General features: G+C 43.2%; 1 protein-coding gene across 14 annotated transcripts in view; it reads left to right on the plus strand.

Moving 5' to 3' along the window:
• Nucleotides 1–16,917, plus strand: part of MICAL2 (microtubule associated monooxygenase, calponin and LIM domain containing 2) — a 217,109-nt gene extending 200,192 nt beyond the window's left edge. For 12 of the 14 annotated variants that reach the window (XM_045557535.1, XM_045557534.1, XM_045557543.1 and 9 more), the window contains 3 exons: nucleotides 6,910–7,012; nucleotides 11,056–11,129; nucleotides 14,229–16,917. In XM_045557535.1, the coding sequence (XP_045413491.1) occupies nucleotides 6,910–7,012; nucleotides 11,056–11,129; nucleotides 14,229–14,413 (362 nt within the window). In that variant the 3' untranslated portion in view covers nucleotides 14,414–16,917. The remainder of the gene's footprint in view (nucleotides 1–6,909; nucleotides 7,013–11,055; nucleotides 11,130–14,228) is intronic. The other 2 variants (XM_045557547.1, XM_045557533.1) reach the window with 1 other exon arrangement.

A 16,917-nucleotide genomic window follows, 5' to 3' on the forward strand; every position in this document is an offset into this window, starting at 1 on the left:
ATATGCCTTCTAGTCAACATTGTATAGCAGATCCCAGCCAGTACAGTAAGACAAGGGGGGAGAATATTACAAGGTTTGGGAAGGAAGAAAAAAATTTTTGTTTTTTTCCAGACGAGAGGATTGTCCACATAGAGAACCCCCCCAAAATATACAAGTAAATTATTAAAAATAGTAGCCTATATCATGGTGACTGGATATAAGATCAAAGTAGAAAAATTAATTTCATTTCTATATCTCAGCATCAAGCACCTAGAATATGAAATAATGAAGATATTACTTACATTAACATCAAAAACAGAAGATAGGAGTAAATCCAACCAAAAAATGTGCACCACTTTTATGGAACCAATTTTAATTCTTTACTGTAAGTCACCAAACATAATCTCACATGTATGAAAACTTGATATAAGCCAGCAGTTGCATCGCAGACCACGAGAAATAAGTAATTCCCAGACAATAGGTTGTCCATACAGGGAAAAAATGAAATTGGGTCTTACTTTATACCATACAAAAAAATCAGTTCCATAAAGGTTAAAGACTTTAATGTGAAACATGAAACTTGAGAAGTTAAGGCTCTTTTTTGACCTCAAGTTGGCAGCCAGTGGACACCACAAAGGAAATGAAAAGTCCCCAGTTCAGAAAATATACTCGTCCTTTGTGAGCCTTGGGGATTGGTTTCAGGACCCCTGCAGATCCCTAAATCCTCAGATGCTCAAGCCTCTGATAAATGGTACAGTATTTGCCACATAACCTACACACATCCTCCCGTGTACTTTAAATCATCTCTAGATTACTTATGATACCTAAATACAATGTAAATGCTGTGTGAATAGTTGTTATACTGTTATTTAGGGAATAATGACAAGAAATAAGTCTGTACGTGTTTGGTATAGACCAACCATCCTTTTTTTTTTTTTCCCAAATATTTTCAATCCATGGTTGGTTGAATTTGAGGATGCAGAACCCTCAGATACAGAGGACCAACTGCATTTGCAACAAATATAACCAAAAAGGAATCAGTATTCCAGAATATTCCCAAACCCTTAAAGTCAACAAGAAATGGGCAAACAGCCTAATATAAATGAAGGCAAATTATATAAATATACATTTCACAGAAGAAGACTACTAAATGACCAATCAATATATGACAAAGACATCTTGTTAGCAATTAGGAAAATAAAAATTCAGACTACAATAAGAAACTATTTTAAACTATAAAATTGTCAAAACTTTAACACCTGATATTGCTTAGTATTTGGCAAGGAGTAGGAACAAGGGATTGTCTCATTCAATGTTAGTGGGAACGTAAGTTGTCACAACACTTTCGAAAATGATTTGGCTTTATGCTATAAAGCTGAACATTTGCATGCCCTACAATTCAAGAATTTTATTTCTAAGTGTATATTCCAACAAACTTTGCATGAACCAGAAGACACATATCAGAATGTTTATGGCAGCATCATTCATAATAGCAGAACTCCAAGAACAACCCAGATATTCATTCACAGGAAAATGGAGTTTTGTGATATAGTCATACAACTGAACTCTGTGTATACAGCAGTGAAAATGAGTGAGCAATACTGATGCATTTTGAATTTAAAACAAACAAGCTGCAGAAGACTATACAATATGATACCATTTTAATAGAGCTCCAAAGCAAGAAAAACTAATTTTTTGTTTATAATAAACATAATAGATACATAGTTAAAAAACAAAACAATGACAACAAAAGTTTAAAAAGGAAGGGCTAGAATTTTCGTCTCTCAGCTGTAGCCTCTTCCTCCCAGAATGGAATCCTGTGCCAGCTACCAGCATCCTGGGCATGTCGAGACTGAGTCAGGCCAGACGCACAGCGTAGCTTTCTGGGTTGTCATCACCCTATGTAAGGTATTTGCCACATAACCTACACACATCCTCCCCTGTACTTTAAATCATCTCTAGATTACTTATGATACCTAAATACAATGTAAATGCTGTGTAAATAGTTGTTATACTGTTATTTAGGGAATAATGACAAGAAATAAGTCTGTACATGTTTGGTACAGACCAACCATCTTTTTTTTTTCCCCAAATATTTTCAATCCATGGTTGGTTGAATTTGAGGATGCAGAACCCTCAGATACAGAGGACCAACTGCATTTGCAACAAATATAACCAAAAAGGAATCAGTATTCCAGAATATTCCCAAACTCTTAAAGTCAACAAGAAATGGGCAAACAGCCTAATATAAATGAAGGCAAATTATATAAATATACATTTCACAGAAGAAGACTAAGTATTTGGCAAGGAGTAGGAACAAGGGATGATCTGTCGGGGGTGAATGTACCCAGAGCTCTGGGTACTGAAGGCTGCTACAGACTTAAATGAAACAGGACTGTGCACCAGTCCCAGGGCTGAAAGCTGACCAGAGGCCAGAGAATAAAAGTCAGGGGCTAAACCCCAGCCAGCCTGGGGGAGATGCCCTGCCCAGTGCTACTGAGAGTTCTTCTTCTGGTTTTTCTAATGCCCCCTTATTGCCCCAGACCATCGGTGAGGATGAAGAATACATTTTTTTAAAATTGCAGTAAACACCAAATTAAGACTTCTCACAGATTCTAAGGAGGTGGAAAATCACATCTAAAGAATTCGATAGTTATGAACCAGATGGCAAAACAAGACTCAACTTGGGAAAACCACACATCAATACACAATCAGAGAAGTATTCAGCATTACCTACAAAAGAAAATGGTTTTTTTTAAAAAAAAAAAAAAAAAACCACAACTTTAAAGAATAGATAGTTCACTTGTTCTCTGTTATTATTCATTCAGAAAAAAGTCATTGACCATCATATGCCAGTCACCCTAAGGCAAGCAGGGACTAAGATTTAGCAGGCTCCATGGTTTGAACCTGATTGTGGAGAGTTCCAATAGGGAGTGGCATAATTTGCTTTGCATTTTTGAGAACACTCTTGGGCAAAAGTGGGTGAATACAAATGACTCTATTAGTAAAAAGTTGTTTGGGGTTTTGATTACTTCACCTTTGCAAGTGGAATACTTACATTTTGTCTAGGAGAAGGCATGACATGAGGACATGAGAGCACATGGAGAACCAGGTGACAGTGGACCCAAGCAAAGGGTGAGAATGAGGGTTGATGACTGGGCCGTTGTACTCACAGCCAGAGGCAGCTTGCTTTGTGGCCACCACATTCTGGCTGCATCCTGGTTCCTAGCTAGTCTAGGAGTCCCAGCCCTGCCCTGAAAGGGCTTACAGCGGCCATGGGACCAGATGGAGATGTGGTTAAGCAAACCATCTGCGTAGGCACCGGGTTCTCCAGTCTTCCCAGGAAGTGCTGGGGATCCACACAGACACATGCCCTTTTTGTTCACGAGAGGCAAAAACAAATAAATAAATATTTAAGAATTTTTGTTAATCTCAAGCTAAATTACAAGATAAAGTTTAGCCATGTATAATCAAGTCAGGGGTTACACTCTGGCTGGGTTTTAAAGGTGAATAGAAGATGATCCATGTGGAACTATAGAACTCATTATAAGAAACAATAATGTAATAATAACAACAGCATAATTTACTGAAGGCTTATTATGTGGCAAGCACAATGCTAAGCATTTTACATGCATTATCTCATTTAACCCCCATAACCAACTTATGAGGTAGGTACTACCATTCTCCATAGGAGGAGACCACGGCAAAGAGACATGAGGTTACTTGCCCAGTGTCACACGTTTGAAAGGGGCAGAGCCAAGTCTGGCCTCAAAGCCCACGCCTCTTTCACTCCTCTCTACCACATACAGAGTGAGGGGCAATGTGGCCTTCATCAGGACCCACAAGGAAGGACTTTAATGGTTGGCAGGGAATTGATAGAAATCGTAGAGGAACATTTTGGTGCACTGTTGGAGTTAGGAGCAAGGGCTCAGTCCCCCTGTACCCAGCACTTTGGGAAGGCAGAGTCTGTAGAAACCTGCATGTGATTCCATGTCCAAGTACCATCAAAAGTGCTCTTGACTGCTGAAGAAAGGAAGACTAAACCATGAGCTATAGCCAATAAAACTGCAAATTATTCCATTGAAAAAAGAAAATTAAATTGAGTGATTCAGTTCAACCTGTATTTGTTGAGTGCAATGTCGATAGAAATCAGTGTGGCAGCACAGTAGACTCTGACCAGCCATATTTTAGGACACATGAGATTGAGAAAGGGACATGTAATCCAGGATAAAAGTCTGGCTAGAATCTGCGGGTATATTGCAGCAAAGAGGCAGAATCTGAAAAACAACAACAAAAAATCCTCTAAAGGCAGCAAAATAGTGCCTTGAAAGCTGTTTCTTTTGGATTGAGAACAAGGAAAGGATAGGCCCAGGGCGTGTGGCAGATGGCATTAAATATAACGTTCGATGGTGACGAAAGGCAGGATTTTCAACTCTCAGCTTTTCTGTTTTCTCTATCAAGGAAAATGGTTCTCAATCTAGAAACATTAAACAAATATCTAGAAGAAGAAATTGACTCTTAGGTGAGAAAAATGGGAGAGCTGTGAATCTAGGTTTCTAAGCCCAAAGGAGAAATGAATGTAAAATGGTATCTCGGAGGTGGCATTGCGCAATCAGAATTTGTTGAATGAACAGAATTACGCTCCTGCTGGGGAAGTAACTCGCACAAATGACCTCAGTCTTGGAAAACTCATGGAGAATTTCAGAACCACAAGACTGGAGATGAGCTCGTTTTTCCACTATTCATATGGGAAAGAAACATGAATTCTGATCCTTGTCAAAATTCTAGAAAGGATAATTAAAGAAATTATGAGCATTTAGAAAGAATTCAGAGATTTCTAGGAACCACTGGTGTTTACTGAGAAGCTGCGAAAAACAAATGTCATTTCCTTTTCTGAGTGGAGTTGCAAGGTTTGTAGTGCCAATGAACATATCAGACATTTTAGGGCTTGATTTCAGGAAATTATTTTGTTATCAAAGTTTCCTGTAACAGCCTCATGAACAAGATGTAGCAATGTGGGCTGGATGGTACCAGTTTGGTGCATTCAGAGTCAGCTTTACCCAAAGGCCAAGAAAGGTCCCTAATGATGGGCCAGATGGCTCTGCTTTTGGTCCAGCCCCATCTTACTTTTTTTTTTTTCAGTATCACATAAAGGTACAGGATGCCCATGTGTTAATTCTGCAGAAATACCAGAGCTAGGAGAAATATGTCAGCTGGATAAAGTATTCAAAAGATTTCCCCTTGATAGGACAAAATAAACAAGTTGATATTTAGCAAGATGCATATAAAGTCTTGAATTAGGTTAAGAAAAAGATCAGCTGCACAAGTAGAACATCAAGGCATCAGCCTTCACCACTGCCGTTGTGGAAAGACCAGAGTTCATTTATAGGTTAATAAGAGCCCTAGTGACGATGCTGCTAAAAAGACTTCTGCAATCCCTGAGCTCGGGTTAAAGGTGTGAGACTATGTCTCCAATTTGGTAGTTGATATTTTGTTTCATTCTGGATTCTCATTTGGATCTATCCTGGGACATCAGAGGGAAGGAGAAGGTGGGCGGCCCTCATAGTACCAAATGATAAACAATCTGGAGGTGCCGACTATGTAGAAAGCAGACGCCAGTGAATTGTGAGACCTGTCCTGAAATATCGGAAGGTCTTTTATGTAATAAATATAGTTATGTGTTCTCTATTTTCCTCCAGGGGGAAAAACCGGAATCAGTGGCTAGCGGCCAGCCCATTGAAGGCCAATAGAAAGAGGTTTTGAATACTGAAAGCACACAGCCGTGCAGTAGGCTCCCTGATGTTCTAGTTCAGTTCTAGCTCCCTGTTCTGTTGTAGTTCTAGCTCTGCCACTTACTAACTGTACTTGGGGAAGTGATGTTAATCCTTTAAACTGCTGTTTCTTCAGCTATCAAGTGGTGATAAGAGAATGTACAGGTGAGTTTGTTGTGAGGATTAAATGGGATGCTGTATATAAGGCACATATCCCATCAAATGCCATGTGATCACTGCATAATAAATATCAGCGCATTATTATTATATTAACTGTGTGTCTTGTTATTCCTGTTTAACCAATGAAAAAGAAAAGGCTCCAAAAAGTTAAGCAACTTGCACAAGGTCACACAAATCTTCTGTCTGCATTGTTTTTCCCTCTGCCTACAGGACCCTCCAGTATAAATCCTTCTGGAATAGCCATGAGCTTTGCCATACAACATGTGTTCTTATTTCAGGGTGAAACATTAGAAAGCCACCTCTATGTTACTGCTTCTCAAATATGCCCAGATTTTAACATTTTAAGAAGCAGTGCCCATTTTCTCATGATTATTGTTTTAATAAAGGTCATAATCTAAGTTGTAAGAATATATGGATATAACTTTCTCCCCGTGAGACACAAAGCTAATAACCATTTTTTAATCGTTTGGCTTTTCTTTGTGCAAAAATTCAAAGTGCCAATCACTACTCCTCTAGGACCAAAAGTGGTGTGAGCTTCCCTGACCCATGCATGCCCAGCCATATACCACCTGGGCACTCAGTAGGCATTTGATTTGGGGAAGAACAAGGAGAAGGGGATAGTAACCGGCAGCTAGGGTTTTTTTGGGTGGGGGGTGTGATGCATAAATGTATGTAAGTTTTACAGAGGACATACAAATAGGCAGGAGAAGGGTCATTTTTGGTGGGACATTATCAAAGGTACATGACCCTTGGAGCTGGAGTAGTCATGCCCTAAATGTCCAAGAAGACCTCCCCTATAGCATGCAGAGGTTAGTTTTATTTGTCATGCCCATGACCTTGAGGCATCAACAGGGTGTCAGAGAGCTGCTGCCTGCAGAGCCCTTCTCGCCACAAACATGGCCCACTAAAGTGGCTCCAAAGCAGTTCGATCATGGGGAGAGAAACGCCAATCTAACCCATTTGCTGTTGATTTCTTAAGCAGATTCAGGCACACAGGATGAAGCACAGCTTTTGCAGGAATGGTTTCAGCTGGTTCTGGAGAAGAATAAATTAATGCGATATGAGTCGGAGCTCCTAATCATGTAAGTAAGGCAACACAGATAACAGCGAGTCCTAAAAGCAAAGGGGCAAAGGGGGGTTGCTTACCCTCCTAGGTTGAAGTCCCAGGCTTTTCTCTCCTTGTGCATACAGAATAGTGATTGAGGCAAATTGATATTTTATGTCTTGCATATCATGCTGGCATTAGCGCAAAGAATCTTTACTTTGTCTGTTCCCTCTGCAGAGTCCTGTGGCTAAAATAGATTTCAGGTAATGGGTCTGGAGCTGAAGGGCATTTGGATAAGGTATTTTCAATCCATCCCGGTCCCCCAGGCCCGTCTTAAAAGAGCAGGCACACACCTGCAGCGGGAAGGTTATGTCTGGCCTCTGAGTGTGAATTGTGGCGAGGGCTCAGTGAGATCTGCCCGGCCGCTTCCTGGGCCTTTAAAGGAATGAAAGGCTGAGATTTGTCTGGCTGTTCTCTCTGAATGTGGGGTTGCAGCCTGGTTGGGAGATCAGAAAGTAAAGATGGATCTCGCCACAGCCTGAAAAAGTTAATGGTCACTATACCTGTCACCATTGTGGGGGGAAAAAGAGTAACATTTGATATAAACCAACTTAGCACCCCCAGTTGTGCTGGGTGCTTTCGTTTGTGCTGTCTCATTTCATTTCACCCTGACCTTCAGAGGTACTTTTAGGGGGTTTTGGAGTACTAAATACTATTAATACCACTCTTCTCTGCCTGGGATCTGAACCAGGTGTGAAATAAGACAACCAAGTCAATAGACAGAGCATCAAAATGTCCTTATTACTGATAATGGCTCATGCTTGGCTAAGTATGAAAGCCCAGATGGACTTGCTAACTAACTGTACTAGTTTCCTCGGGCTGCAGTAACGAATGAGCACAAACTGGATGGCTTACAACCCACATTTACTCTCTCGCTCTTCTGGAAACCAGAAGTCCCAAATCAAGGTGTTGGGAGAGCCGTGTTCCCTCCAGAGGCTCTAGGGGAGAGTCCTCCCTGTGGCTCCAGGCGTTCCCTAGTTTTTGGCTGCATCACTCCAGTCTCTGCCTCTGCCTTCACATGGCCTTCTCTGTGTGTCTGTGTCTTCTCTTCTGTCTCTTACGAGGACATTTGTCATTGAGTTTAGGACCCACTGAGATAATCCAGAATTTTCTCATCTCAAGGTTCTTAATTACATCTGTAAAGACCCTTTTCAAATAAGGTCACATTCACAGTTTCCAGAAGTTAAGATGTGGGCACATCTTTTTATTGGGGGTGGGGGAGGGATGTCACCATTCAACCCACTACACTGACCAAATCCCAGAATTAGACATATCTGTCTGGCTAATCACAAAAGGTACTATACTCACTTGTGCCTTAGGAATAAGGCTTTTATCCTAAGCCAGTGGGTCGCATCCAGGGACAATATCCTCAGAGGACATTTGGCAATGTTGGAGACATATTTGGTTGTCGCACCTGGGGACTGCTACTGATATCTAGTGAGCAGAGGCCAAGGATGCTATTTAACATTCTACAATGCACAGGACAATCCTCTCCTCCCACCAAAAAAGAATAAGCTGGTATAAGATGTCAAAATTATCAAGATTAAGAAACCTGGCCATAGACCTGTGCCAAGGCTCAGAGTAATTGAGAACATGTGTGTGTTGAAGACAGGCTGAGGCTGGGAGAGAAAGAGAGGCATGAGCTTAGTTGACCTAGTCTGTTTTTCCCCAATATACCTCCCCTGGGGTGAGAGTGGGGAAAGGCAGGGTGGGGGGATGATCCCAGGAGTTCCATTCATTGAGCTCCATCGACATGGAAGGGAAGGGGGAAGGAGTCATCTCCAGTAATTACTTGTTCTATTATTATTTTTTAAGTTGATACATATACTGAGACTCAAGGCAACTAAGTAGTTTGTCCACACCCACCTGACTACAAAGCCCCTTTTATACAACCCTACTGTTGGCATTAGGGCCCTGAATCATAAAGTTCATTCAACAAAAATTTATCAAACACATTTTATGTGGCAGGACCTATGCTGGTGTTCTGTGGGAATAAAGATGAATAAGGCTGCACAGTCCCTGTCTTCTAGGCTGTTGTGGTTTTGGGGGAGACAGATATGCAAACCACAGCACAACAGTACTAAGAAAACACGGCAAGGGCTCCGTGGAGGTAGAGGGAGCAGTCAGTTCGCAGGGTCTAGCAGTGAGAGTCGGGGTGGCATGGCTGCCTCTGCATCGTGCCTGGAGCTTCCCCAGTCAGTACGCTGTCAGAAGGCCTTGCCCCTCCAAAAGAGGGAAACTAGGAGAACTCAGGCATGTGAACCAGACAAAGGCAGGGAAGAGCTCTGTTAAGGGATAGGTTTTAGTTTGGAGAAAGACCTGGATGAGCCGGGAGAAACGTCTTAAATCGATGTGTCAGTTCAAGCCCCTTGGGAAGCAGATGCCAAGACAGAATTAGCAGTCCAAGAGATTTATAGGAGGCAATGCCTGTGAGGAGAAAGGGAAGGAAGGAAGAGGGAAGTCTTCAGACCCCACCGCAGTGCTATACCTGGAAAAGCGGAGGGGGAATGAGGAGGACTGGGCAGGAGGAGCCTCAGATGCAGCGCAGCTCTGAGAAAGCCGTGGCCAGGGCAATGGGAACATCAGCGCAAAGACTGCTGTCAGGAGGCTCGTGCTGGGCGGGAGTGGCACAGCTCCAGTGCCACCTCTGTGCACAGCCATCGGCTGGGAGCCACTTGGGGAAAACATGGCCTCAGCATGGCATCGAGGTGGATTCCGCAGCAGCAGTCAGCTCACTGTGCTCCTCCCAGAAGGTTCTCTCCTGAAGGAAGATCTCAGCAGTCTGCCTCCATTGGCCACTACGTGGGACAAGAGAAGTTCAGGGTTGATAACAAAAGGCAGAATATTGAATGAGGCAGGGACTTTAGCCTAAGTAGCAATGGGAGTAGTAAAAATCATGCTAACAACAGAGTTTAGCAGAGCGACCCCAACACTCATAGCAGATACACATGCAGACTGCAGGCAGGGGCTGGGAGGGGAGCCCCCACCAGGTCGAACCAGGAACCTATTCTCAGCCCTCACCCTCTTCAATGTCTCTGGAGATGGGAACACCCTTGGCCTCTCTCTCTTCTCTCAAAACTTTCCTCTCTCGGTTTCTGTGATTTCTTATTTTGTCCTTCCAACTTTTGGATGGCTTCTTCCCTGTCTCCACCTCTCTGTTTGACTCTAAATGTAAGTATTCCCAAGCTCTGTCTTCATAGCTTTTCTTTGTCTATAGCCTTCCTTTTAGGGATCACATGACTTCAGCTGCCACCTCTGACCACTGCCACATCTGTTTGTGGTCCTCATTTCTCCTGAGAACTCCAGAGCGGCGTCTGGGAGCCTCTGCATCACTGCACAGGCAGCCCGTGGGGAATTTACACGTGCTCTGTGACAGAAATGAGATAGCCCCACGCATTGGACATTCAAGTCCCAACTGCCCTCCTCCAAGGACTAACTTCTCTTCTTCACTCTGCTGTTCCTCCCGGTGGGAACACCGAGCCCCACACTGCAGGTGACTGCTCCAAAGCATCCCCGCCTCTTCCTGCCACCTCTGCTGCCACCAGATGGGTAGTCGTCGAGTCTCAGTGCCTCCACGGGGGTAAAATGCCTCACTTTGTCTCCTCCTTTTGTTTTACCATTTAACACAATCAGAGATTTGGGAGTTGTTAGAGGTCGCACTGAAGTCGTAAGGCTCCTAAAAGAGAAGAGCTTCAGATTGTCATTGCTTCTCCCCTGGACTGTTCTGGTCATGTCTTCGATATCCTTCTCCTCCAGCCCATCCCTAAGAGTGTCTGGATGGCCTTGCAGCAGCCTGTGGAGCTCACACCGCAGCCTTCAGCGTCTCTCAGCAATCACTCAGCAATCACAGGCACCTTCAGTGGTCCCCGCAGCAGCAGAATTTTCAGTTTAGAGATAGTCTAAAACCTCAGTTTTAACAAGGAAAGAAGAATGCAGTAGCTACCGCCAGTGGGTTTGTTCTTCAATGTTTCCTCATAATTCTCTAGTATTTACAAAGTTGGAACCTTTTCTCATGTCCAGGGCCCAAGAACTAGAATTGGAAGATCATCAGAGCAGACTGGAGCAGAAATTAAGACAGAAAATGCTCAAAGAGGGTGAGTATGCTGATATGTCTCGGGCCCTTTTTAAAGACATTTCTCCCCCGAAAGACACGTGAGCAGAGCATGCCGCACATCCCAGAGCAGAGTGCTCTTCCTGCCTGGCACGGCCAGCCTTCCTTCCCCCCACCGCCAGCATGGCAAGCCCCATGTAGCTTCATTCACTTGGGCCGTGAGGGCAGCATTCTCCTCCATTCCATGTGCCCACAGGAACAAAGTCATGATTCACTGATCCATCCACTCATTTAACAAACATTGACCAGGAACCTAGTGTGGGCCTGGCACAGGGCAAAGAGCAACCCCTGCCCTCTGGGAGACTGTGTTCTCACTGGGGACACCAGCACCCAGCCCAGTGATAGTACAGCAAGGTGAGGGCCACAGCAGAGGTGCTTTGGGGGCATCGAGGGGGGCAGGCCCAGTTCAGCCAGGCACTGAGATGGTAAAGGAAACATCCCCTCCCAGCATGGGCTGGGCCAGGCCATCACACATGAGTAAATTATTCCACCATGAAGGAGGGACAGCTGAAATAAACTCAATGGACACGGTATACTGATTTACACATTCACTGCCTCCAGGCAGAGAGGCGTATTCACTCTGTTTTGTGTCTGTGTGTGGGGATGGGGTGAGGGGAGATCCATGCATGACTTTCCTACGTTTAGACATAGGTCTAAAGGAACAAATTAAATAATGTCTTTATACCTCATAGAACTAACATGGCACCTACCTTATGAGGTTGCCTGGTCCAGGACGAGCACTCAGTAAATATTAGACATTATCATCATTTTTATTTAGGTATTTTGTCCCCATTTTACAGATTAGAAAAAGGAGTCTCAGAGAATTTAAACAACATGCTCGAGGTACATGGTGGGGCCAAGATTTAGGAATAGGCCACAGACTCAGGGTCTCCTATTCTGCCCCGTGTGGCAGTCACTTCTTTATAGCAACAGAGTTCTATTCCCAACAGAACCCTTGCAGAGCTGCGCTGTACAGAACAGATGAAAGTGGTACACACCATCTTTTATACATCAGAAGGGTCTCAGATGGGGCCGTCTATGACAAGCCTAAACTGAGAGAGGCATTTTTTTCTTTTTCTGTGTTTATTAAATAAGGAGCACCAATGCTGGATTATGCCTAAATTAACAAACCATAGGGTATAGTTAATATCTGGTTTATACATCTGATAAAAAAAATTTAACTTGCTCTGTTTCAGAATAGTAAAATAAATACCACCAAAGACTCTATGAGCCACCTTTGATTCTTTTTTTTTAAAAAAGTTCTTACTAAAGAGTGAAGGCCATACATTTTTTCCTTGCAGATGTACTGAAAAAGTATATCCTCCTCATTTTGTCAGTGCCTGAGCCCATCTTCCATGAAAGCTTCTTCCCACTAATTAACAAGCAAAAAAAGAAGAAAAATAAGAAGAACTCTTTATCCCTCTGTGGTAAACTCAGTCTGATGTAATAACCTAAACAGTCCTTGCAGGAAATGCTTGGTCTCTTAGGGATGACAATGTTCCGTCTTGAAGACAGCCACCTCCTCCCGCACTGCTCCCTAGGGCGACTGCCAGCCAACGGGCAGAGGCAGGTCTGTGTGGCCCTGTGCATTGGGAATCTCTGTGGGGTGCGCTGGCTCTTGAGTCCCCACATTGCTGCCTCCCATCATCGGGCTGCACCTGCTCTGCCGGTATTCGCAGCTGAGGTGTACGCCCAGTGTTATCCGTAGCCCGGCCATTCTCTTGGTGTGCTGAGGAGCCTGGTGGCCTTCCCTGGTTCACTCAGCCTCGCCTCAGTGTAGCCTCCATTCAGCGTGGCCAGATGGCCTACCCTGCAGTCTCCACCGTGGGGTCAGTTCACTCCTTCATGGGAGAGCCTCATGGCAGTGCCATCAGTGAGCTACTTGGGGCAAGTGTGCACGTCTAGGCTCCCCCACAGCACATCGAGATCCGGGGAGCGATGCTCAGACCTCCTCCTCTGCCCAGCCATGAAGTGCTGCCCATGTTACACGTAGGGGTGCCCTTCAAGCCAGCTTCTTCCTAGAGTTCTGAACAAGGGTCCAGGCAAAAGGCCTTTGGCCCCCAGTGTTCCATCAAACGCTGTAAGACGTTTCCCCCACTTTGGGGCTTCCAAGGCCCAGCACGGTGAGACTGGAACCCAGAGCTCTCACCCTCTACCGCTCCTGCCTCTCTCCCCTCCCCACATAAGACATGAGGCACCAAAGGAATAGCATGTCCTTGTTTCCCTTTCATCATAGCTACCTTCCTCCTGACCCAGACCTCAGGACCACACCTGATGACAGACAGTGGTGCCCTCTCCGGTCCTCCCTGTGGTGGATGGGAGGGAGCGAAGGAATTTAGGAAGGCTTCTCCCAGGGCAATCACCTGGTTGACAAGACTTAAATCCGCCTTCAAAAGCCTATTTTCTGTGTCAGAAACTCATTACTCCCTGTCTCTCACTCTCTCCCTTCCCTTTATAACAATCCTATCTCCCCCAGGCAACTGTATGCCCCGGGCCAATTAGGAAGAGGGTCACATACTCAAAAGACAAAAGGGAACAGCACAGTCAGTCCAGGGACAACATCCTGTCGGACAGTTGGCCTCACTTTGCTTCCGTGGGGTCTCTACACAAAAGGCTAGACTTCGCCATTAACCACAAACGAAGGAAAGATTCTTGTCATTGAAATAGTAGCCACTGATGTAGACGGTTTACTTAGAACCTTCTCACAAATCCCTTTGCTGCAGCTCAGATATGTTGTTGGAAAACAGCCTTTTTGTTGTCCTGCTGGTTTCTCTTTGGGGCGAAGGGAAGGCTGGGGGACTTGATAGGGCTTGGCTGGTATTCACTTCTTTTTCTCACAAACGGGTTTTCCATGTCGCTTTATCCGTATCCTCAAGATGAAAACTGAGCTGACTGCTTCACAGAGCACCCGCTTTCTAATCGGTGGCTTTAAGGACAGTTCCTTGGTGTTAAGTTCATTTCCTTGTTTTCTCTGCTGAAATTAAAGGGCAGAACGAGTCCATAACAGCCCAGGACGTCCACGCCAAGAACTCCCCTGGGGCCCCATCTTACCTGAGCCCGATGTTTTTCTTTTTTTCTTTAGAGAGCCAGAAAGACGAGAATGATCTAAAGGAGGAGCAAGAAATACTCACCAAGATGATGCAAGTGATTGAGCAAAGGGATAAACTCGTAGATTCCTTAGAGGAACAACGTGTCAAAGAAAAGGCTGAAGACCAGCACTTTGAAAGCTTCATCTTCTCCCGGGGCTGTCAGCTGAGCAGGACGTGATGACAATGTCCCTCTCCCGCGCAGCGAGCCGGGGACCGGAACGGGTCAAGCACCCCACACATGCTCACAGGTCCTTTTGTGGGATTTTATCATGTGTGGACTTAAGTTATATTCTACTGCATTTTTAAAAGTTAAAATTCTCCTGCATATACTACAGCTTTCCAAGATTCTTCCAGAGCTTACCATGAAGAAAACACAAAGACTCTTTTGAAACTGGCAGGAAACTTCAGCGGGGCTCTCAGTCTGGAGGTACTGTTGGCAGATAACCAGCATTGTTTTCCCTAGAAAGTGACACAGAAGACTTGACTTTCCTGCTGCTTTGTATCATTTTTCTTCGCAATTCATTGAGTTACACACTAAGATTTTTAAGAAGCTGCCTTTTCATTAGTATATCCATATTTGCCTTTTTTTGCATGGATGACCGGTTTCCAAATGTCAGAAAGCAGCAGCAGCAGTTTAAAGATTAGGTTAATATTTAAATTGTGTTTCCAGAGAAAGAGGAGAAACCTTGAGATTACTGATTACATAAAGCAAATAACTCATATAGCAGGTGTTAATTCAATCCAGGGTGGATTTAATTTACCAGGTGTATTTATAAGCCTTAATATAATATACATAAGCAATGAGAGTTTAATAGAACATTTGAGCCTTAATTTTATTTAAAAAAAAAGAAATAAAACTTTAACTTCACGCCAGCAGTATTGTTAGTTTTTACCACATGTTGGCTTAGAAAAGGTTTTTATTCCCATAGTACTCTTTTTATGGCCCCTAGAAAATAACAAAAAGCATTTTTAGAAAATAAATACTTTTGAAGTGCTTTTTTATGAGTGTTGGTGATGGCAAAAAGGGAAATTCTTTCATCTGTTGGTAAGATACTGATAAGGTTGGTGCTGCCACTAAAACTGAGCACACTAATGGTACCAGGCAAGGAGTGCCTCTGAATGGTGGTCTCCTGGGACCCAAACAGAGAAGTGTCTCTGACTCTCCCCAGGGATTGCGCAAGAACTGTACAGGACAAGGACAAAACCACTTCTAACTCCAAGGTAGAGCTGAGTGCAGTTTATCAAATCCCAAATTGGGCTGTGGATTTTTTTAATGACATTTCAATATGAAAAGAAAGCTTTGGAGATGGAGATTGTGCACCAACACGTCAGAATTCCTGGAGTGTTTTGATGGTTCATATGGAGGCCAAAGAAGAAAAGATTTTAAAGGGTGATGTATTGTCATAAAATATTTGATTGTCTTCCCTCAATGGCATTCTTTGAAGATTTAGTCTGTTATCGATAAGAGAGGGACTAAAGAACTCTTTGTTGTATATTTGGCCACGCTCATTTCTGAAAGTGTTTAAATGTGTCATTAGACAAAAGGTGCTTTGCAACAGTTGGCTCTGACTGGAGATCGAAGTTTTCTCAACGTAAGTTGACCCATGAACCACTTCTCTCAGAGACGCTCTCTGCACACCAATCTAGCCAGTTTACAAGCCAGAAATTAGATGTGTAACTGGATTTCCTCTGAGTCAGCCAACGTTTTGGGTGGTATTTAAATACAACCTTTCCATGCTATTCCAAATTCCAAAGGTTGTCGTTCTTTTTTCTTTTCCTTTTGTCTTTCCTTTCTATGAGAATCAGGTCTTCTAGTGCCTGAATTTTATTGTTAAGGAATATTTGGAGGCATCTACCTACCTACCTACCTGTGAAAACTATACCACTTCTGGCTATTTATCTATTTTTATTTATTTGTATATTAGGAGAAAATTGATAATATGATTTCTTCATAATACAGGTTTTCCTGTGTTATAATTTGGAGAAGATCTATTAACATTAAGAAATTGGTATATAAGCTATTTAATATACAAATAACCCAGATGTTTGGGGCAGTGAATTGTATAGTATTAAAGATGCATGAAGATAATAAAAATAATATTTTCAGCCAACAGACATTTAGAGGTAAGATTGTGGATGCACAGAAATGTTAATTCATAAGAAAAAGATACGTAACTTCAGTTTTCATTCTAGAATATGCAGAATTATTCAAGCCTAGTCTTTTCTGTCAGTTGTATAAAAGTGCACCATTTGGATGCTTACATACATTTAACAGATAATGCTCACATGTGTAGTGGTTGGGTTATTACTGTGCAAAAGAATTAATTGCCACTTATTTTATCAATAATTTGTTATATTTCCATCTAAGAGAAAGATTTTCCCAAGAGGGCCAAGAACCACCTTAGTATTCTGTTAATAGATGAGAAAAGCAATTTGTTCACTTTATTCCCTAGACTATGTTCTGTGTTTTATGGCTCAGTTTTATCTGGCCAAGTTAAAACATAAACCTCATACTTGTTTTCCACATACACAAAACCTCATATGACATTCCAATGACATTTCCAAAGAACACAAATATTGTAGCTGTTGAACATATCTAAAATCATTGTGGCTAGGCGTGGTGGCTCACACCTGTAATCCTAGCACTCTGGGAGGCCGAGGCAGGAGGATCACTTGAGGTCA

The sequence above is a fragment of the Lemur catta genome, chromosome 7 (genome assembly GCF_020740605.2).
Source record: "Lemur catta isolate mLemCat1 chromosome 7, mLemCat1.pri, whole genome shotgun sequence".
Classification (NCBI taxonomy): Eukaryota; Metazoa; Chordata; class Mammalia; order Primates; family Lemuridae; genus Lemur; species Lemur catta.